The sequence below is a fragment of the Oryzias latipes genome, chromosome 2 (genome assembly GCF_053564925.1).
Source record: "Oryzias latipes strain Hd-rR chromosome 2, Olatipes_Hd-rR_3.1".
Classification (NCBI taxonomy): Eukaryota; Metazoa; Chordata; class Actinopteri; order Beloniformes; family Adrianichthyidae; genus Oryzias; species Oryzias latipes.
Genome location: NC_136238.1, coordinates 21,752,554 through 21,774,938, shown reverse-complemented (window position 1 = coordinate 21,774,938; position 22,385 = coordinate 21,752,554). Strand labels below are relative to the sequence as shown.

The window sequence follows — 22,385 nt, the reverse complement described above, 5'->3', positions numbered from 1 at the left end:
TGCTCTGTACCTGACCGAGTACCTTGTCTATGATTCTGCTCCTACACCTGGCTGTGGTTCCTGTCTCCGGCTCGACTCGCGCCTTTGACTGTCCTCCCAACCACAGCTGGATGAAGCTCGTCTGCTGGACTTTTATATATGTAGTTGTAGATTTAGATAAGTTAATTCTTCTCTATGAGTTCTGGTAAATCGCCTGTCCGTCCTGGGGGAGGATCCCTCCTTCATGTGGGCACCCCTGAGGTTTCTTCGTTTTTTCCGGAATCCGTTTTTTTTTTGGGAGTTTTTCCTTACCGCGAAAGGGGGTCTAAGGGCAGGGATGCCAGTATAGCTTAGTCAGTTTGTTAGTTCATTTTAGTATTTTCCTATTGAACTCTTTGTATTCGTGATCCTTTTGAGTTCATGTTTCACTTCGAAGCCCATCGAGACGACTGTTGTTGTGATTTTGGGCTATACAAATAAAATTGAATTGAATTGAATAGCCAAAAAGGAATGCATGACATTTTTATCAATAGAAGCTATTTAATGCCAAAAGACTTGACTTACTGTTTCTTTATAATTGCAAATTACTATTCAGCCATTAACCTTGCAGCCATTAACTATGCAGCAGTTGACCTTTCACTGTATTGTTTTCGCTGCATTGTTTTCATTGCAGGTGCAGTTACTCCTCATCACTAAGGAATGTTGTTGAACATGTTACGTGAGGAGAGAAGAAGAAACTGTAGGCTGAGGAAGAACTGTGCAAAACATCATCATTATGTAAAACCAAGACTGGCAAATAAGACTGCCAAATATAAGAAATAAATGTAGCAATTTATAAATAATAGATGTCAACAACAAATTCTGTTTGAATGGAAACAAGCATTTGTACACGTCTTTATCTATTATTTTGTATGTTCATAACTTTAAACTTAGTACATTTATTTTGTTTGTCATTTATAAATGAGAACCTTTATTTGTATTTGGCAGTTTTGATTCTCCATATTTCATGGCAATGCAAGATTTTAAGACACACTCATTGTTGAAAAAGTCAGACTACCTGACTGTCTATAACAGAGTAACAGCAGTTTTTTTAATGACATAAACTGGAAAAAGCAGAACACACTAAATATGTATTAGCAAAACAATTAAACAATGTGATAACGTGAGTTAAAACATTTATCATCCACTTAACCATTATCATTATTTACTTTTCTCTGCTCTCCGTTTTGGAAGATTATTGCAGAACATATTTCACTTTTCTTTTTGCAAATAAGTGTTCATTTGAATTTCTGTTGTAATTTTCGTTTGATTTTTATTTTTGTTTGTTTCACTGCTGATCGATCAAACGGGTGTTCGTGTAGGCTGTTAATTGTAAGACTTGCTTTGTGAAGTCTTCATGTTATTTATGAGAGGCAGTATTGTCATTTTCACTTTCACGTGTTTCTTCCATCTGCCCACGGTGTCGTCGTTTCTCATTTCACCCGTTTTTGTGCGTACGCCTGGGTCAGAGCTTGCGTGAAGGACCGCACATGTTCCCGTCAAGTTTGCTTTTTATAAATATCAATAATTGCGTAGAGAGTGGCGTACGCCTTCTTTTGTGCGTACCCAACATTTATAAATGAGGCCCCTGGTCATGACATCTTCAGGGCCAAACTGGTAATCCCAGTTCTCCTTCTTTTCTTTTTTTGAAATCTGGACTCATTGTGTAATTCTCTTTAACTCAGAGGAAGATTTTCTGAGCTAAAGTGTCTTAACAGGGTTCTGTCTAATTTAGCTTTGCTTTTGGAAAAGTCCTTAATATCTCTTGTCCAAGTTTTCATGAATCAGCAACTTTGTTTTCTTGAATTTTCATCCTCTGCAAAGTATCTGCAGGGGGTTTAAACTTACTTTGTTCATTTTATCTTGTGTCAGATTCTTTCAAATGTGGTCAAGATTTTCCTATTGAAGTTTTTCTTTTATTTTTTTTTTACCCATAACTCAAAGTGAATCTTCTATTCTTAATGAAAATTTTACTTTGCATTGCGATGATGTCATTTGAAAATGGATTCAATAATTTAGGATTGAAGATGCAGAAAAAAAAAATTCTTACATTTTTTAAATCAAAGCTTTAAATCAAAGCAAAATCTATTGGATTTCAAATTGTCAGTTGTTTTTTTTGGTTCCATAATTTAAATGAAAATTAATTTTCCAACCGTCAGTTCAATCTGCATTTCTGCCATTTATTTGGAAAATGTATTTAGTAAACAATTATTCATGAAGACAAATTACATTTCAATTCCTCATCTGTTTGAACTTCATTTGAAAGTCCTTTCAGATCTATTGCATTTTAATTTACCTTCATGTTTTTGGGTCAAAATCCAAGAGGAACTGCTAAACAGTGAAAATGTAATTTGTCCGTCTGTCATCAGGGCGGGTCACCTGACTGAATTGACCTAGTTCCTGGACCTTCCACTGCTCTTGAACACACTTTCCTGTCTGATTTCAGGTTAAAGTACTGCAGTTTGACAGAGATCAGCTGTGAAGCTCTGTTCCTGGGAGGTGGAGAGCAGAGTGATGGAGGAATCAGAGGAAGTGGAGATGAGTGTCAGAGCTGCAGCAGGAACTGATCTGAGATCAGCTCCACTGTCTCTCTCAGCATCAAGTGGACAGTTTTTATGGGCCCTTGCCGTAGTTGATGATGTCATCCTTCCTGTCAGCGGTCTTTTCTCGTGGTTCCTGGAATCCTGCACCTCTGTGGACCACAGAGTGGATGAACGTTCACGAAATATCCTTCAGCTGGTCCAGAAAGCAGCAGCATGGCTGTTGACCAAAGAAAGATCAACTTCCAGCAGTTCTGGATTCTGTGTGCAGTTCCGCTTTTAGTTCTTCTTCATGTTTGTTCTTTACCAGATCTTTCAGAATCACAAAAAGTGGATTAAGGTCCTCTGATTAAAGGCTGCAGAAACTTATTTTTCTCATTAAGCCCCAATTTCTAGAATAGAACCATGGCAGACAAAAGACAGTTCAAAAGAAATCTCATAAAAACTCTGACAAAATGTAAATTAAATTCTTGTTGTCTGCTGGTTGAAGGTTTATCTTTCATAACTTTATAATCTTTCATATAGAAATATGCTTTGTTTTTATATTGTTTTAGTATCTCCTTTGATATATTAGTTAGAACTTTTAATATCAGATGTGCGTTTCTAATCAACAAACCCTGGCAACAGCTGCAGCCAATCATTGATTAGACTTGTGTTTTTTAGTGCGCCGCCGCACACTAGTGTGCCGTGGGAGATGGTCAGGTGTGCCGTGGGAAACTGCCCTCATAAATGATCTGAAAACCATTTACCATCTCCAGGAAATCAGCTCTGTGTTCATCCTAAAAACCCTGATAAAAAATGTTTCTCCTCAATTAACTTAATTTAACAAAGCTAAAGTAGTTTGCCCAAAATGTATTTTTCCTTGTAGATTTTCTTTGTTTTGTTATTTCATGAATTAAGATTGTTAAAAAATATTGACAGTAATTCGAACCAGATTTAGATCCAGGTAAGCAGTTTATACTGTACTTGTTTCAAATAAAGTTTTAGCACGTGACCCGGAAGTAAACAAACTGAGGAGCTAGGAAAGCTAGCAGTGACTGGGAGGACGGTGGTGTTTTGTCAGTATGTTTGTGTTTGTGTTTTTTTTAAAGAAAGGACGATACGTGGTTCGTGTGGGAACTCTCAGCATTTTCCAAAGTGTCGTAAATGAGTGAAGAAGTGTTGAACGGAAAGACAACGTGGATTGCTGTGATTGTGAGACTAGCAGATGATCGATCGGACTCGGAGCTGCAGTGAAGAGGACGGTGGTGTTTGTGGGAGTTGGAGCTGAAGATCGGAGCAGGAACCATGTCTTCAGAACCTCAGGAAGGTTCTGTCAGCGAACAACTTTCTGCTGCTGAAGGAACCATCGTCCAGTACGAGCAGGAGCTCTGTCGTCAGCGCAGACTGCTGGATAGCAGCTGGAACCCACAGCTTCAGCTACTACTACACCACATACTAGGTATGCTCACTTCTACAAAGAGAGAGAAGCGCTTTGAGCTTTTCTTTTGGTGACCTGGGGGGTATTCCAGGAAGCATGTTTAAACTAGCCTGACTTTAAGCCTGAACTCTGGCTGAAATCCGCCTGAAGTTGCTTACTCTGGGTATGTCGGTTCCAGAAGACCGGGTATATGAGTTGGCGTAATTACGCTCGACTTGGTAACCCTGGGTTAACGCACGGTACATAAAGACATTCTCAATAGATCGCCGATTTCTGGAGTCACCATGGAAACGCGTGGTGAAAAAAAAGAAAGCGCGACACTTGAGACGGAAGTGAGACGGAGTCTGAGATTTTAATGACGGCGGTTAAAAATTATAAGTCCATCAAAAAAGTAACACGGCTGAAAAATAATTTAAATAATTTAGTTAAATTTATTCAAACTCAATAATTGTTTATACAACTCAAATTTACGTATTTATCTAACTAAATGTCACATTACTCCATTAATCTTTTTTAAATCTTAATTACTTCTATTTCTTGAACTTTCATATGTCTAAGTTTGAGCCGGCAGATATGCTCATTTTTATAACAATAAAAATAACGGAAAAAAATGCACGGAGTGCAAAAATTCATTAGAGAATTTTCCGTCACTGTCATAATATGAGTAGGTGGTAGGGGTGTTATATAAACTCATCATCTTCTTCTTTACTCTCACTCATGGTGCAGAGACGTAAGCATAGTAGGACAAAATAACTCGGCAAAACACGGTGAAACACAGTAAAACAGCTATACAACTAAACACATTTTGTAAAAAACCCACACTTAAACCCAAATCCGTCCAGACAGGCAAAGGGAATGATATCCCAGAATCCCTTGCGGTGCCGATCTAACAGCAGCATCAAAGTTACACTTACTTAATTGAATTAATTTGAACGAAAGGAAAATAACTGTCTGAAAACTACGTGTAATTGTTAACAAAGAAATTTCTAACAAAAAAAAATGATTTATCTTAACTGAAGCAAATAATTACGTTAGATCAAAGTAAAAAAGTTTATCTTTCCAACATCCATATGTGGTCTTATCACCCTCTCATGGTGGAAAAAGTATTATCTGAGCTTTTTCATTCACTAAATCATCTTCAAATGGACACGCCATGCTGCTTCACCTCTCTGTAAATAAACTAAGCTTCAACTAAACCTGCTCCGGACCAGGTTATGTTCAGAGCATGAGTTGCCATGGAGACTTGACCTACCCTGAAACATATCTCCATTTCTGGAACCGAAAGCTGAGGTTATCAACTTTCTTAGCCTCAAACTTATCGTGGGAGCTAGCATAACCTGCTTTCTGGAATACCCTCCTGCTTTTCCTCACTCTCACTGTGTACAACAGACCACCCCCCTCCTGCCTTATTAAATATTTTTGTCAAATTTTATCATCACTTCACATGCGGTATAATAGGATTTCAATCATTGGTGATTTTGAATGACATGTTGTCAACATTGATGACGTCATGACTGAGTTTCAATCTTCTGAGCAGCACAGATTTCAAAAATGTCTCACAGCTGCTCACAACAGAGGACACACTCTGGACTTGGTCATTACCTACAGCCTGTCAGCTGGACTGTCCAGAGTGTCCAGTTGTGTACATCTGTCCACAAATGTCCAGATGCCACTTGTGTACAGATTCCAGTGCACACAAGTAGCATCTAGGAACAGCTGCTTGTGCTGGTGGAACTACACCCAATAACCTTCAAGTCCCGACTGTACGCCATAAGTGCAGATGCCAGTAAAGTGTGTCACATAGATCCCATGAGTGTTCATTGACGTGTCCTTATCAGACACTAGTGTGTGTTTGTTTCAGTCACCAGTGGAATCAGCACTTTCCTTCACTAGAACTAGAAGAACAAACTGGAAGAACAAAGTTTCAAGGTCTCCTCTCATCTCATTGCACAAGGCAGAAAAAATGGCGGGAGTTCAACCATAAGGCTTAAACAAAGTTCACCCTTTCAACTGGGTCAATGGCAAATTGAGAAATAGAATATAGAATATTAGAATAACTTAAAAATGTAACCTAATAATTTAAAATTTAATTTTAAATAGATATTGACACATTTAATGACATTTTTTATTATTTATTTCAAATTTTAAAGAAGTAATGACACATTTATTTATTTCATATTCAATACATTTATTTCAATTTGTCCCTTCCAGCTCACACTGGACCATAAAATCATGAAACATGTCATGAAAAACTAATGTACTCCTTAAAATTTGATTCTTTTCTAAATGTATTTATTGATTTTCAATTTTATTTATGTAATGACAATTTTAAATAATGAGTGACATATTTATTTAATAATTTAATGGTGTATATGTTTATTTCAATTAGTCTTTTCCAATCCTCCAGACTCCTCAGGCATTTTCTTCAATGATCACTGAGTTTATTGGTGTTTGACAAAACCCCAAAGTCTTGTAAACGTATAAAAGGCTCCTTGTTGTGTTTGTGTCCCTGCAGTCCTCCCCCAGCATTGGGTGACAGAAGAGGAAGATCTCTGCAACCAGCAGAGGAACTTCAGAGTGGAACAGGAAGAACCAGAACCTCCACAGATTAAAGAGGAACTGCAGGATCCAGAACCTCCACAGGTTAAGGAGGAACCAGAGGAACTCTTCATCATTCAGGATGAAGGTTGGCTTGATCTGAAGCAGGAGACTGATACCTTGATGGAGATTCCTACTTATGAGGAAGATGAGAACAGTGAAGCAGATCTAAACAATCAGCAGAGCTTTAATGTAACTGATAGTCAGGATGAGGAAGTAAACCAAGATGAAGAATCTACATCAACTTCAGATGAAGAGACAGACCCACTGAACAGAGATCAGAGGAAGAGAAGAGACAGAAGTCATGTCCAAAGTGTGGACAGCTCTCACATGTCAGCAGGTCAGTGTGACTCAGAAACCATATAATTTAGTTTTAATTCACTCACCATTAACAACCTTGAAGGTTGTGATGTTGGTTAACAGTGAAGTCAAGAAAGAGAATAAAAATATCAAATATCAAAATGATGATAATGAAACTGTGAAAAAAGATGGCATGTATTGTATGCTACATAGAAGTGTAACAGTGTGTTTTAATAAATCGATTCATATCATAATTTGTGATTGCTGAATAGAGCTGTGACGGTGTGGGATTTTTAATCACCGCGGGTGGAGGTGTGTTGCGGTTAACCGCGCACCCTCCACCCCTGCCGCCGCCTAACACAAAATCGCCCAGCGGCCGCGTCGCAAATGATTACAATCACAACACAGTATTCTTTATTAACAAATAACAGTAACAACTAACTAATACCTATCTAACCAAAGAACTATATAGGTGTTGTAGAATGACTATGTGTATGTTCTGCAGCGGACCGCTCTCTAGCTGCATGTGAGGCTTCACCTGTGCTCTCTGGTACGGACATCTTCTCTGAATATTATATATTGCCCAGTAATAAACAGACTGCAGACACTTTTTCACCTTTCCGGTAGCCATGAAACCTGACATGCCTGAATAACGCGCGGCAGGAGGCTCCGACTTTATATATACAGACACGTAACTTTGCGCTGCACAAAATTGTTCCCAAACCAGGGCTCCAGACTGTGACCATATGGTGGCATTTTGCGACCAAAATTTGAGAGTGTGCGACTGAATTTTACATCCTGTCGCACATGTGCTACTAGTAAATTTGCCTCCCCCACCCTCCGTATTTTTTTATACATCAAACGTGGAAGGGGCACGTCAATGATCAATGAAATCATCAATGAGACGCGAGCACACACGCACGCAGGCAGACACACACACTCGCGCACATACTCATGAAACGCGAGCACACACTCGCGTGATGCCTGTCTGTGAGGCGGCCACTGCTTGTGAGAAGAATAGGGCAAGCCACTGTAAGTGGCTAAAATGCGTGGAGGGGCCTAGAGATAATCGAGCGCGCGTAAACATCTGTGGGAAGGAAACGGAGACAAATATCATCACAACCTGATATGTGCGTCTGAGCTATGAGTAAGTGAACTATTGATTCATTCTTCCGACCTGCGGCTAGTGTACCAGTGCCAGAGTCTAAAGCAGGGGTCTCAAACCCGCGGCCCGCGGGCTATTTGCAGCCCCCAAGATGATATTTTGCGGCCCCCGCCTTAATATGAAAGTTTAATGTTAATGTGGCCCGCCAGTTTACATGAATGACACTTTTTCATTGTTGTGCGCGGAGCTGACAAAGCAACGAATCATAGTGGGGAATATGACTCTTGGGGGCTCGACAATGAAAGCAGGAGAAAATTTAAGGCAGGAAACCTGACCGCCCCCTCCCTCCCCGGACCATTAAGGAGTTCCTTACTTTCCTTTTTAGAACGTATTTATTCGCTCGTAATTTTCTACATACATGCTGTCCGTGCTGAACTTTTCTCTGGGTCACACAGACCCGGAGGAGGATTAAGGTTATGGTTACGTTTAGGCGCACAGCGTCGCATCAACCCCGACCAAACGGTTCTCATGCACGGCTGTCACTGCAGCACACCGCTCTCGCGGGATATGGGTCAGCTGAGGAAAATAAATGTCCCTCACCTACATGCGTGACAGCTAACGGAGCTTGAACTTTAAACACGTGCGAGAAACAAGATTTAGTCTGAGACACACTGAAAACACGTTGGGGAAAATGCAACGATAGACGTGTTTAAGATGAACCAGCACCGCGCCTGGATCGTTGGGGAAACCAGGCTGGGGGGTGGGATGAAAGCGAATCTGTAGCGAGACTGAAGGAGAACAGGAGGCTGGAGTTCAATTTAGTTTTAATCTGCCTCTCCCCCTCAGTATGATCTGTGTTATTATATGTTTTATTTTTATTGGAATGTTTTGTAATGTATGTAGCCTTTTTTTCTAAATCAATTGGTATTTTTAATAATTTTCATTGATCACTCAACTACAAAAACCATCAGGACACATGTCCCATAATGCATTGTTTTGTAGTCTGTAGGGCAGCTTTCAGTCAGTTCAGTACTACATTTCCAGCTGCGTTCGCTCAAGTTGGTGCCTTGCTCCCACCCCTTTCTGGTGATATTTTTGTGATGATTGACAGGTGATGTTGGAGCAAAAACAAAAATATACGTCTCACACACAGTGATCTGTGTAGCGTTGCGTCCACCTGGGTGACCTCAAACACGCTTATTGTGCATCTTGGCTGCACATATTTGGTGTCACCAACATAAAATTCAATCAGTTTTTAGGCTTTTCTCTGATCTCTGGTATCTGTATCGATTGTTCTGATCTCCATTGAACAGCGCCCGTTCTTTTACAGTTTACCTTTTCCTGTCAGTTTACCTTGTTGTTGCATCTTCAAAAGTGCACAATAAAATGTGACACTGCACCGTTCGAAATAAGCGGTTATCCGGTTGTCCAAGACAACCAGATTTCACGGAGGACAAAATGAACCTGGTTGTCCGTGTGATAAACTGGTCTTTTATTCAACATTTTGGTATTTTTCAAGGGTTAGTTTTTAGCAACCACTAAATTGAAACGTATGCCGCAAATTCTTTCCACTGACAAACGAAGTGCGTGCATGCTAGCGAATCCTTTCTGTTTCTTTATCTGTCTTCTTTCTCTTTCGGCTTTTCCCATCTGTCTGGCTTCTCTGACTTTGTCGCTAACACAGGCAACATGAGCCGTCCCTCTGATGTACTCGTTCCTTATCCTGTCTAACCTGGTCACTCCTAAGGAGAACCTCAACATCTTCATCTCCGCTACCTCCATCTCAGCCTCTTGTCTCTGTCTCACTGCTACCGTCTCTAACCCATAGAGCAGAGCTGGTCTCACCACTGTCTTGTACACCTTTCCTTTGAGTCTTGCTGACACTCTTCTGTCACACAACACTCCTGACACTTTCCTCCACCCGCTCCAACCTGCCTGCACTCGCCTCTTCACCTCTTTTCCACACTCTCCATCACACTGAACTGTTGACCCCAAGTACTTAAACTCCTGCACCTTCTTCACCTCAGCCCCCTGTAACCTAACGCTTCTACCTTGATCCCTCTCGTTCAGACACATGTATTCTGTCTTACTACGACTGACCTTCATGCCTCTTCTTTCCAGAGCAAACCTCCACCTCTCTAGCTGTTCCTCCACCTGCTCTCTACTCTCACTGCAAATTACAATGTCATCCGCAAACATCATTGTCCAGGGAGATTCCTGTCTTACCTCGTCTGTCAGCCTGTCCATCAGCATAGCAAACAAAAAAGGACTCAAAGCTGATCCTTGGTGTAGTCCCACCTCCACCTTGAACTCCTCTGTCTGACCTACAGCACATCTCACCACCGTCATACTTCTCTCATACATGTCCTGAACTACTCTGACATACTTCTCTGCCACTCCAGACGACCTCATACAGTACCACAGCTCCTCCCTCGGCACCCTGTCATACGCCTTCTCTAAATCTACGAACACACAATGCAGCTCCTTCTGACCTTCTCTGTACTTTTCCATCAACATTCTCAAAGCAAAAATGGCATCAGTGGTGCTCTTACGGGGCATGAAACCATACTGCTGCTCACAGATCTCCACCTTCTTCCTAAGCCTGGCTTCCACTACTCTTTCCCACAGCTTCATTGTGTGGCTCATCAACTTTATTCCTCTATAGTTGCTGCAGTTCTGCGTGTCACCCTTGTTCTTAAAGATCGGAACCAGAACGCTTCTCCTCCATTCCTCAGGCATCTTCTCACTCTCTAGAATCCTATTGAACAACTTCGTTAGAAATTCCACTGCTGTCTCTCCTAAGCACTTCCATACCTCCACAGGTAGGTCATCAGGACCAACGGCCTTTCCGCTCTTCATCCTTTTCAGAGCCTTCCTAACCTCCTCCTTTCCAATCTCTGCTACTTCCTGCTCCACAACAACCACATCTTCCTCCCTTCTTTCCCTGTCATTTTCCACGTTCATCAGCTCCTCAAAATACTCCTTCCATCTTTTCTGTACACTCTCCTGGGTTGTTAGCACCTTTCCATCTCTGTCCTTAATCACCCTTATCTGTTGCACGTCCTTCCCATCTCTGTCTCTCTGTCTGGCTAGCCTGAACAAGTCCTTTTCTCCTTCCTTTGTGTCTAACCTGTCATATAGCTCATCGTAAGCTTTCTGTTTGGCCTTTGCCACCTCTCTCTTCACTCTACGCTGCGCTTCCTTGTACTCCTGTCTACCTTCCTCAGTCCTTTCTACATCCCACTTCCTTTTAGCCAACCTCTTCCTCTGGACGCATTCCTGTACTTCCTCATTCCACCACCAAGTGTCTTTACCGTCTTTCCTCTTTCCAGATGACACACCTAGCACCTTCCTACCTGTTTCCCTGATAATCTCTGCTGCAGTTTCCCAGTCATCTGGAAGCTCATCCTGACCACCCAGAACCTGTCTCAACTTCTGCCTAAATTCCTCACAAGTTTTTTCATTCTGTAGCTTCCACCACTTGGTCTTCTTTTCTGTTTTCCCTCTCTTCTTCTTCCTGACCTCCAGAGTCATCTTACACACCACCATGCGGTGCTGTCTGGCTACACTCTCTCCTACCACCACTTTGCAGTCATTAACCTCTCTCAAATAACCTCGTCTACATAGGATGTAGTCCACCTGAGTACTCCTACCTCCACTTCTGTATGTCACTCTATGTTCCTCTCTCTTCTGGAAGTAAGTGTTGACTACAGCCATTTCCATCCTCTTCGCAAAGTCCACCACCATCTGTCCCTCCAGATTCCTTTCCTTCACACCAAACCTGCCCATCACCTCCTCATCACCTCTATTGCCCTCACCAACATGGCCATTAAAGTCTGCTCCAATAACAACTCTCTCTCCTCTGGGAAAACTCTCTATGACCTCATCCAACTCACTCCAGAATCTCTCCTTCACTTCTAACTCACAGCCAACCTGTGGCGCATACCCACTGACTACATTCACCATCACCCCTTCAATTTCTAACTTTAGGCTCATCATCCTGTCTGAGACTCTTTTCACCTCTAGAACACTGTTTACAAACTCCCCCTTCAGAATCACACCTACCCCGTTTCTCTTCCTATCAACACCATGATAGAACAGTTTGTATCCTCCTCCAATACTACGTGCCTTGCTGCCCTTCCACCTTGTCTCCTGCACACACAGTACATCTACCTTCCTTCTCTCCATCATGTCTGCCAGTTCTCTGCCTTTCCCTGTCATTGTGCCAACGTTAAGAGTCCCTATTCTCAAACCTATGTTCCTGCCTTTTCCCTTCTCTCTCTGGCCACGGACCCTTCTGCCTCCCCTCTTTCTTCGACCAACAGTAGTCAAATTTCCACCGACACCCTGTAGGTTAACAGCATCGGTGGCGGTCGTTGTTAACCCGGGCCTCGACCGATCCGGTATGTCTAAAGTGTTGTGGATGATTCGCATGGTTATTTTGGCTATTTTTACGCCGGATGCCCTTCCTGACGCAACCCTCTCTATTTATCCGGGCTTGGGACCGGCACATAGGCAACTGGCTTGCAACCCCTGTGGCTAGATTTTTCTGTTTCTTTATCTGTACTTTTCAATAAAGATTTTTCAAATACATCTGTTGAACAGTACCTGGCGCGACCACTAGAGGTCTTCAAAAAAACACGTTCAAAATATTCAGCCCTAGAAGATTTAAAACACATAACTTTCACTCATAACAGAACAGACTGACATGACCTTTTTCCATGGGATTGATATGATATTCCACATTTGTACAACACTTTTTGTATTTTATGTTCTTTAATCAACAATTATCAAAAGCAAAGGAAAAAAAGAACCAATATATACAAATCTGTGTAAAGATACTAGTTATAAAGATGTTAGTTTCAAGTTTTTTCAATACTTTGTGTAACCAGATGCTTCAGTATTTAGTAAATATTTGTTTTTAATATTTAAAGAGTTTTTTAAATGTCCATCATAAGAGGCAGTTGATATTAGATGTATAGAAGACATAAAAATGTAAGTACTGACATCTGAGTAGATTTTGTTGCTGTTAAATATTGGTATCAAAGGACAACCAAATATTGGGGAGGACAACCAAGTGCCAGGTTGTCCGGAGGACAACCATTTTCTTCCCCTCATTTCTAACACTGCACTGAATTTGAAACAGCACGTTGCAATTTCTGCATCTATTATTAAAGTATTTATTAGTAATACAGTGGAATGTTGCATGTTGATTTACGGTATGCGCCCCTAAATTTTCTGGTTGTGCCCCTAAAATTTTCAGTTGGGGGCCCACCGTGCTCTTAGTGAAAAAAGTTAGTCTGGAGCCCTGCAAACAAAAGATGAAGTGATATTCATCGACATCTAACAGTGTGCATTGATGTTTGGTGTTATGGAGTAAATGAGAACAGTAATAAACCCCCCACAACACATAATTCTCCAGCGGGCGGCCGTATCGCGCACTTAAGAACGCACGTAGCTTGTAATGGAAATTAATACAATGGAAATTAATAATTACAACGCAGTAAATTTTTCGTATTTCCTCACGAGACGGAAACTTCTATTGTAGAATGAGGATGTGTGTGTGCTTCTGAAACCGCGCGCGTGTGTACAGTGGTGGACAAAATTGTTGGTACCGCTCAGTTAAAGAAAAAAAGTCCACATTGTTCACTGAAATGACTTGAAACTTTAGAAGGTAATAATAAATTAAAATATATTAAAATTTAAATAATCAAAATCAGCCATTACTTTTGAGTTGTTGACAAACAGAATTATTTAAAAAACAAACCATCTAATGAATTAGGGCTGGACAAAAATGATGGTACCTCCATAAAAGACTGAGAACTAATTGCCCAGGGGGTCATGATGAACTCAGGTATGTCCTTTAATTGACATCACAGCTGTTTTCAAACTCATAATCAGTCAGTCTGCCTATTTAAAGGGAGACAAATAGTCTCTAAACCCTAAAAAACGTAATGAGCACTATAAATAAATAGATGATCGTTACAACGTTGCTGTTTGGTAAAAAGGTGTATACCACACTGAACATGGACAACAGAAAGCCAAGGAGAGAATTGTCCCAGGACATTAGAAACAAAATTATAGACAAACCTAGTAAAGGAAAAGGCTAGAAAACCATCTCTAAGCAGCTTGAAGTTCCTGTGACGACAGTGGCATATATTTTTCAGAAGTTTAAAACCTTTGGGACAGTAGCCAACCTCCCTGGATGTGGCCGGAAGAGGAAATTTGATGACAAATTGAGGAGACAGACAGTTGGAACTGTATCTAAAGAGTCCAGAACAACCTCCAGACACATTAAAGGTGAACTCCTAGATCAAGGTACATCAGTGTCAGATCGCACCATTCATCGTTGTTTGAGCCAGAGTGGACTTCATGGGAGACGACCAAGGAGGACACCACTGTTGAAAGGAAATCATAAAAAAGCCAGACTGTAATTAGCAAAAATGCATGTTGACAAGCCACAAAGCTTCTGGGAAAATGTGAGACAAAACTGGAGCTTTTTGGTAAGGCACATCAGCTCTGTCTTCGTAGACTCAAAAATGAAGCATCCAACCAAAAGAACACTGTCCACTGTGAAATATGGAGGAGGCTCAGTTCTGTTTTGGGGCTGCTTTGCTGCATCTGGCACAGGGTGTCTTGAAGTTGTGTAAGGTAAAATGAAATCTCCAGATTATCAAGGTATATTCTGGATAGAAATGTGCTGCTTAGTGTCAGAGAGCTCAGTCTCAGTCACAGGTCATGGGTCTTCCAACAGGACAACGATCCAAAACACACAGCCAAAAACACCCAAGAATGGCTCAGAGAAAAGCGTTGGACTATTCTGAAGTGGCCTTCTATGAACTCAGATCTGAATTCCATTGAACATCTGTGGAAGGAGCTGAAACATGCCATTTGGAGAAGACACCCGTCAAACCTGAGACAACTGGAGCAGTTTGCTCATGAGGAGGGGGCCAAAATACCCGTGGACAGTTGCAGAAGGCTCATTGTCAAATACAGAAAACCGTTGAATTGCAGTGATTGCCTCAAAACGTTGTGCAACAAATTATTAAGTTATGGGTACCATCATTTTTGTCCAGCCCTATTTCATTACAGTGATCCCTTGCTATAACACGGTTTACTTTTCACGGTTTCTTTACTTCACGGATTTGCATCCTGCATTCTGTTCTTCATTCTGATTGGCTAAAAAGTCACTCCGCTAGAAAAAAGAGCGACAACAATGCCTATCACTATGTTCTTATCCCGAACAAACAAACCGGCACCGCAGGCTTCAAAAGAAGAAAACGCTGCAGAGCGGAGTCAGGATGCAGCGGCTCAGTCTGTAGAGCAGTGAAATACACCTGAGTCACTATTTGTCCGACTGTACTTTATATTTTTTTAAGAATCATTTTAAATTTTCTCCCGTTTAATCCAATTACTCAGGTCGCGGTGGGCGGGGCTAATCTCCACGATTTGAAGCCTTCTGTTCACATTGATGATTAAAATTATTATTTGACAGTACAGAACAAGTTATTTGTTAAAAAAACGTTTCTAAAGTACTTTGATTTGTGAAACAAATGCTTGAGCCTGTAAAATGGTTTGTTCTTTCTTTTCAATGTATAATAGAGTTTTTAATTGTATAAAACTTGTTAAAAAAGTAGAGGTTTCTACTTCACGGATTTTGCCTATCACGGGTTCTTTTTGAAATTTAACCCCCGCGAAAAACAAGGGTTTACTGTAGTTTCTTTTTTAAGTAATTCTGTTAATCAACAACTCAAAAGTAATGGCGGATTTCTTTTTCAATCAATTTTATTTTATTGTTACTTTTGAACGTTTCAAGTCATTTCAGTGAGCATTGTGGACCCTTTTTCACTTTTAACTGAGGAGTACCAGCAATTTTGTCCACCACTGTATAAGAAGAGGGAGCACGTCACGTGCAGTGTAGAGGGAGTGAGAGGCGTGGCTCAGGGAGTGAAGGAAAACAGTAATACAAGGTTTCCCCCAGGACTAGCAGAAAAAGTAAATTATCAGCAAAGATGAATGTGTTTAATATAGTTCCAATCACGCACCGTATGCAGAACTTTACAAAAACCAAAAATAAAAAAAACGTGCGGTGATGCTGTTATCGTCACACTCCTTTTGCTAATATGATTTATAGTCAATAAACTACTTGCTTCAGAGGAATAGAAATCGATTCATTGATTCATTGATTAATCGTTGTACTTCTAATAATAATAATGGATTGGATTTATCTGCGCTTTTCAAGACACCCAAAGCGCTTACATTGTGTCCATTATTCATTGACTCCTCATTCATACTTGGTGATGGTAAGGTACGGTTGTAGCCACAGCTGCCCTGGGGCAGACTGACAGACACAACTGACACAACGACATTTTGGCTGGTGGGAGCGGGGATTGAACCGCCAACCCTTCGATCATTGGACGACCCGCTCAACCACCTGAGCCACTGTCGCCCCTAATGCTACAGCATCATGACTGAACATTCACCAAGGTCAACTCGAATGTTTCAGTGTTTGAAATCCCACTGCAATCGTCTTTTATAATCTGTTGTAAAAGTGTGCCCAGTGGTCGTTAATTATGATAATGCAGTTTTTAGCCTAAACGCAATTCCTACCGACAATGACAATCTGCACAGTGGTCAGCGCTCTTGCCTCACAGCTAGAAGGCCCCCGGTTCAGGTCCTGGCTGAAAAACACAACATCAATGGGGGACCTTTCTGTGTGGAGTTTGCATGTCCTCCCCGTGTATGCGTGGGTTCTCTCCGGGATCTCCAGCGTCCTCCCACCGTCCAATAACATGCTTCATAGGTTAATTGGCAACTCTAAATTGTCCATAGGTGTAAGTGAGAGAGTGAATGGGTGTGTGATTGTGGACACTCTACCCTGCGACAGACTGGCGACCTGTCCACTACATCCCCTGCCTTCGCCCAGAAGTGGCCGGGATAGGCTCCAGCAGCCCCGTCACCCCGAAAGGGATAAAACGGAATAGAAAATGAAGGAATGACAATCTTAGTAGTTTCATTGTGATTAACTATATGCAAAAGAGCATATTCACGATTAAGAGTGATAATTGAAATATTTACTAGTGTATGTGAATGTATGCATATTTTCCAATCAATTTTTATGACTAATTATCCTATGGTTGATATATCCTTTTATAGCCATAAATAAACTCTTTCTACTCTGTGCTGTTTAACATTCATCTGCTCTTTAAATGTTCACCTTCCATCTTTCCATCACATTAGTAGAACCTGTAAACACAACTCCATCTCCAATGAGGAGGATTTTATTCATGCCACGCAGTTATTTTCACTCTAACGACTTACAAATCTAATAAACCACTACTATGAACCAAAATAACACACAATATAAACATAAAACTCAGAGTATTTGTACTTTCGGTGCAGAAAGTGTGCATTGCATCAGTCTAATTGTAAAATGCAGCAAAGAAGTTGCTGTTTTTGGTTGGGCACAGATAAATGTATTCTCCACAATTGAGTCTGGTTCTTTTGATCTGAAAATCCTCAGCATTGATGCTCATTTACCACCACTGGTCAGTGCCCCTCAGCATTTGTGCAGACTTCCTGTGCAGAAATGACTTGGCTGGACCTTGGCGGATATTAGGAGCTGCTGGTTTCCCGCAGGCAGCAGCAGCACTAGTGGGTTGTGATGTACAGTCAGGACCATAAATATTTGGACACAGTCTTTCTAATATTTTTTCTGTACATTACCACAGTAAATAAAATTAAAAAAAACAACTCAGCTGCCATTGAAGGGCATACTTTCAGCTTTTATTCCATGAATTGAACAAAAAGATTGCATAAAAATGTGAAAAACGAAAACATTTTTTAAACACAATCCCTTCATTTCATGAACTCGTAAGTAATTGGACAAATCAAATAACTGAAAACAAAATGGTCATTACTAATATTTGGTTGAAAAGCCTTTGTTGGCAATGACAGCCTGAAGTCTTGAACTCATGGACATCACCAGATGCTGGGTTTTCTCCTTCTAAATGCTCTGCCAGGCCTTTACTGCAGCAGCTTTCAGTTGCTGTTTGTTTGTGGGCCTTTCTGTCTGAATTTTAGTATTCAACAAGTGAAATGCTGCTCAATTGGGTTAAGATCAGGTGACTGACTTGGCCATTCAAGAATATTCCACTTCTTTGCTTTAATAAACTCCTGAGTTGCTTTGCCTCTATGTTTTGGGTCGTTGTCCATCTGTATTATGAAACGCCGCCCAATCAGTTTGGCTGCATTCACCTGGATCTGCGCAGACAGTATGTCTGTGAACACCTCAGAATTCATTGGGCTGCTTCTGTCCTGTGTCACGTCATCAATAAACACTATTGTCCCAGTGCCACTAGCAGCCGTGCACGCCCAGACCATCACACTGCCTCCACAGTGTTTTACTGATGATGTAGTGTGCTTAGATCATGAGCTTCTCCACGCCTTCTCCATACTTTTCTCTTGCCATCATTCTGGTAGAGGTTGAATTTGGTTTCATCTGTCCAAAGAATGTTTTTCCAGAACTGCTTTTTTAGATGCTTTTTAGCAAAGTCCAATCTAGCCTTCCTATTCTTGAGGCTTATGAGTGGCTTGCAGCTTGCAGTGTACCTTCTGTATTTACTTTCATGCAGTCTTCTTTTTATGGTAGACTTGGATATTGATCCGCCTACCTCCTGGAGAGTGTTGTTCACTTGGTTGGCTGTTGTGAACGGGTTCCTCTTCACCATGGAAATGATTCTGCCATCATCCACCACTGTTGTCTTCCGTGGACGTCCAGGTCTTTTTGCGTTGCTGAGTTCACCAGTGGTTTCTTTCTTTCTCAGGATGTACCACACTGTTGATTTTGCCACTCCTAATACTGTAGAAATTTCTGGCATGTTTTTTTCCTGTTTTGTCAGCTTAATGATGGCTCCTTTCACCTGCATGGAGAGCTCCTTTGACCGCATTTTGTCTGTTAACAGCAAAATCTCCAAAATGCAAGCACGAGTCCTCTAATCAACTCCAGGCCTTTTATCTGCTTCACTCATAATGACATAACAAGGGAATTGCCCACACCTGCCCATGCAATAGCATGGAAGACAATTGTCCAATTACTTACGAGCCCATGAAATGAAGGGATTGTGTTTAAAAAATGCTTTAGTTTTTAACATTTTTATGCAATCTTTTTGTTCAACCCATGGAATAAAAGCTGAAAGTCTGCACTTCAATGGCATCTGAGTTGTTTTATTTAAAATTCACTGATGTAATTTACAGAAAAAAACTTAGAAAGAATGTGTCTCTGTCTAAATATTTATGGTCCCGACTGTAAATGATGTGTCTCATCAGTCTTCATCACTGCTACAGATTTCAGGATCCAGGATCCTCAGGATACCAAAAGGGATTCAGCGAGTTCAGAAAATTGAGGGATGGATTTTTTTAAATAATATTTTAAAATGAAGTACTTTTAAGGTCGTTTAGATTTTTCTTGGTGCTTAATAATTCAAAAAATCCTTTCAAGTATAAAAAGGTTTCCTTGTGTTTGTGTTCCTGCAGTCCTCCCTCAGCATTGGGTGACTGAAGAGGATCTCTGCAACCAGCACAGGAACGTCAGAGTGAAACTTGAGGAACCAGAATCTCCACGGATTAAAGAGGAACAGCAGGAACCAGAACCTCCACAGATTAAAGAAGAACTGCAGGAACCAGAACCTCCACAGATTGAAGAAGAACTGCAGGAACCAGATCATCTGCAGTTTAAAAAGGAGCAAGACGAGCTCTGTATCAGTCAATATGAGCAGTGGTTTAACCTGAAGCAGGAGACTGATACCTTGATGGAGATTCCTACTTATGAGGAAGATGAGAACAGTGAAGCAGATCTAAACAATCAGCAGGGCTTTAATGTAACTGATAGTCTGGATGAAAAAGGAAGCCAGCATGAAGAATCGACATCAACTACAGATGAAGAGACAGACCCACAGAACAGAGATCAGAGGAAGAGAAGAGACAGACTTCATTTCCAAAGTGTGGACAGCTCTCACATGTCAGAAAGTGAGTGTGTTAGAAAAAAAAAACAGAAAGGCGTCTTTCATTAAGAAACACAAACAATCTCCAACAGGAAAAAGATCTTCGTATATTAAGTTTGGTAAAAGAAAAGGAATTGGACATAATGTGTCAATCCATGTAGGAACCAAGTCTGAAAGACCCTGTGAAGTCTGTGAAGAATGTGTTACATGCTTTGATTACTTGTCTCAAGGCAGAATTCACATGAGAGCCCATACAGAAGGAAAGCATTTTTTGTGTAAAGAATGTGATAAAAGTTTTAGTCGTATTTCTAATCTCAAAAGACACATGAGAATTCATACAGGAGAGAAGCCTTTTGCTTGTGAAGTATGTGGTACAAGTTTTTGTCAAATATCTAATCTCAAAAGACACATGATAACCCACACAGGAGAGAAGCATTTTGCTTGTGAAGTATGTGATAAAAAATGTATTCAAATATCTGATCTCAAAGCACACAAGAGAACCCATACAGGAGAAAAGCCTTTTTCTTGTAAGGAATGTGATAAAAGTTTTAGTAAAAGAACTAATCTCAAAGCACACATGAGAACTCACACAGGAGAAAAGCCTTTTTCTTGTAAGGAATGTGATCAAAGATTTAGTCAAAGGTGTAGTCTAAAAAGACACATTAGTCAAAGATGTAGTCTAAAAAGACACATGAGAACTCATACAGGAGAGAAGCCTTTTGCTTTAGATGTTAATATCGAGTCACGAAACATCAATTGAACAAATTGTGCATGCATAGTGAGTACAAAAAGGTGCCTCTAGAATGGAAACAATAAAAACTGATGAAGTTTACATTTTATTTTGTAGCATTACTTTATTAATGTAATGTAAATATAGAACATTAATCACATAGCCACCAACCTTCATGTCACTGCAGTGATCAAGAGACAGCATGGTTTATGAACAACAAAGCAATAGAATAAAACAATGACACCACATTTAGGGATGAGTACCTGTAGATAAAGCTGTAACAGAGCAGTTCCTGCCAGAGGACAGCAGAAAATGTTAAAAAAAGAAGTTGGGTTTTCTGATCCTAATGACGTTTTTTTTTACTACTTTCTTTTAGCCTACTTTGGCTCTAAATTAGCTCGCTTGTTATTGCTAGTTTATTTTATTATCATCTCTTTTTTTGACAAACATGAACTTCTTGCACCTAATGTGAGGCATCACTTCTGGGTCTGAAACCATCCATTGGTGCATTGTTTACACAATCAGCTGTTGTCCCCTGGCAACACAAAATGCAGCCAGGTTTTTTTTTCTTCCAGTTTTATTTTTTAACAGAGCTATGGTAACAAGATAATATCCATTCTATATGATCAATAACATTCTCAAATATTCTATTCTGTTTTAGTTTAGTGAATGAGCCTGAATACACGTGCAAATTTCGTTATATCAATGTTTTTTGGACACAAAAATATCCTTGTGATCCAATAGATTCCAAAGCATTCTGATCTTATTTTCCAGCAGGACTTGGCTTCTTCCTACATTTAAAAAGATTCTTAACCCTTGTGCTATCCTATGACCCCACCCTACCATTGACGTGTTCTCCCTACCATGACAAAGGTGGATAAAGGTGAAGAGGATTTCATGTAATCCATGGACACCATTGAAGATCACCAATCATTGAAGAAAAAAGGTTCAGAGCACTGTCTTCTCCCAGTGGTAAAGTGCCTAGGATAGCACAAGAATGATATGTCCTTATATGGCCATGTTGTTCCTGTGTTTGGTCTCCTGACATGAACCCAATAAAAAAAAGAAAATAGAAATCTCTAAACTGTTATAAAGAAGAAGATGAGACACTAGACCCTACAATAAAGACAATCTGAAGTCAACTATCAAAGCAACCCGAGCTTTCATTACATGAACACAGAGCCGCATGATGGTCTCCAGACCACATTGATGCAGGCATTAGTTAAAAGGACGCAGAAGTAATTATTGAATAGAAAGAAATGAGCAGTTTTCTAACATCTGACGTGTCCTGAAAACGTCTTTTTTTATTTTCATATTTTAAATTTTTAAGACCCTATTTTTAAGTTATTATCTATACCGTACAATGATCAAAATCCCTAAAATAAAGGATTGCTACATGTCAGTGTATGTATAATTATTCTATATAATGAGTTTTGCAGAAATCTTCTTTCTCTTTCGGCTTTTCCCATCAGGGGTCGCCACAGCGAATCATCCTTTTCCACCTCACTCTATCATGAACATCTTCTACCCTAACGTTAGCCAACTTCATGTCCTCTGTTAAGACATCCATATACCTCCTCTTTGGCCGTCCTCTTGCCCTCCTGCCAGGCAGCTCCATCTCCAACATCCTTCTACCAATATATCCACTATCCCTCCTCTGAACATGTCCAAA

The 22,385-nt window shown here is 40.5% G+C and overlaps 1 protein-coding gene across 2 annotated transcripts; it reads left to right on the top strand.

The window, feature by feature from the left end:
• Positions 1-1,285: 1,285 nt before the first annotated feature.
• LOC105355356 (uncharacterized) lies at positions 1,286-20,818 on the top strand. Of its 2 annotated transcripts, XM_078937506.1 has the most exons (4): positions 1,286-3,504; positions 3,650-3,999; positions 6,494-6,916; positions 19,517-20,818. In XM_078937506.1, exons 2-4 carry the CDS (start codon positions 3,846-3,848, stop codon positions 20,050-20,052), a joined length of 1,113 nt encoding a protein of 370 aa, XP_078793632.1. In that variant the 5' UTR covers positions 1,286-3,504; positions 3,650-3,845; the 3' UTR covers positions 20,053-20,818. The 2 variants fall into 2 exon arrangements, with proteins under 2 accessions (XP_078793632.1, XP_078793636.1); XM_078937510.1 differs by lacking the exon at positions 1,286-3,504 and having other exon boundaries at positions 3,512-3,999; positions 6,494-6,664.
• Positions 20,819-22,385: the final 1,567 nt, after the last annotated feature.

Excerpts from the sequence above, each read along its gene's own strand:
- LOC105355356 (XM_078937506.1), top strand. The coding sequence starts at position 3,846 with ATGTCTTCAGAACCTCAGGAAGGTTCTGTCAGCGAACAACTTTCTGCT. Across the intron at positions 4,000-6,493 it reads ACTACTACACCACATACTAG|TCCTCCCCCAGCATTGGGTG; the intron begins GTATGCTCACTT and ends GTGTCCCTGCAG. Across the intron at positions 6,917-19,516 it reads CAGCTCTCACATGTCAGCAG|TCCTCCCTCAGCATTGGGTG; the intron begins GTCAGTGTGACT and ends GTGTTCCTGCAG.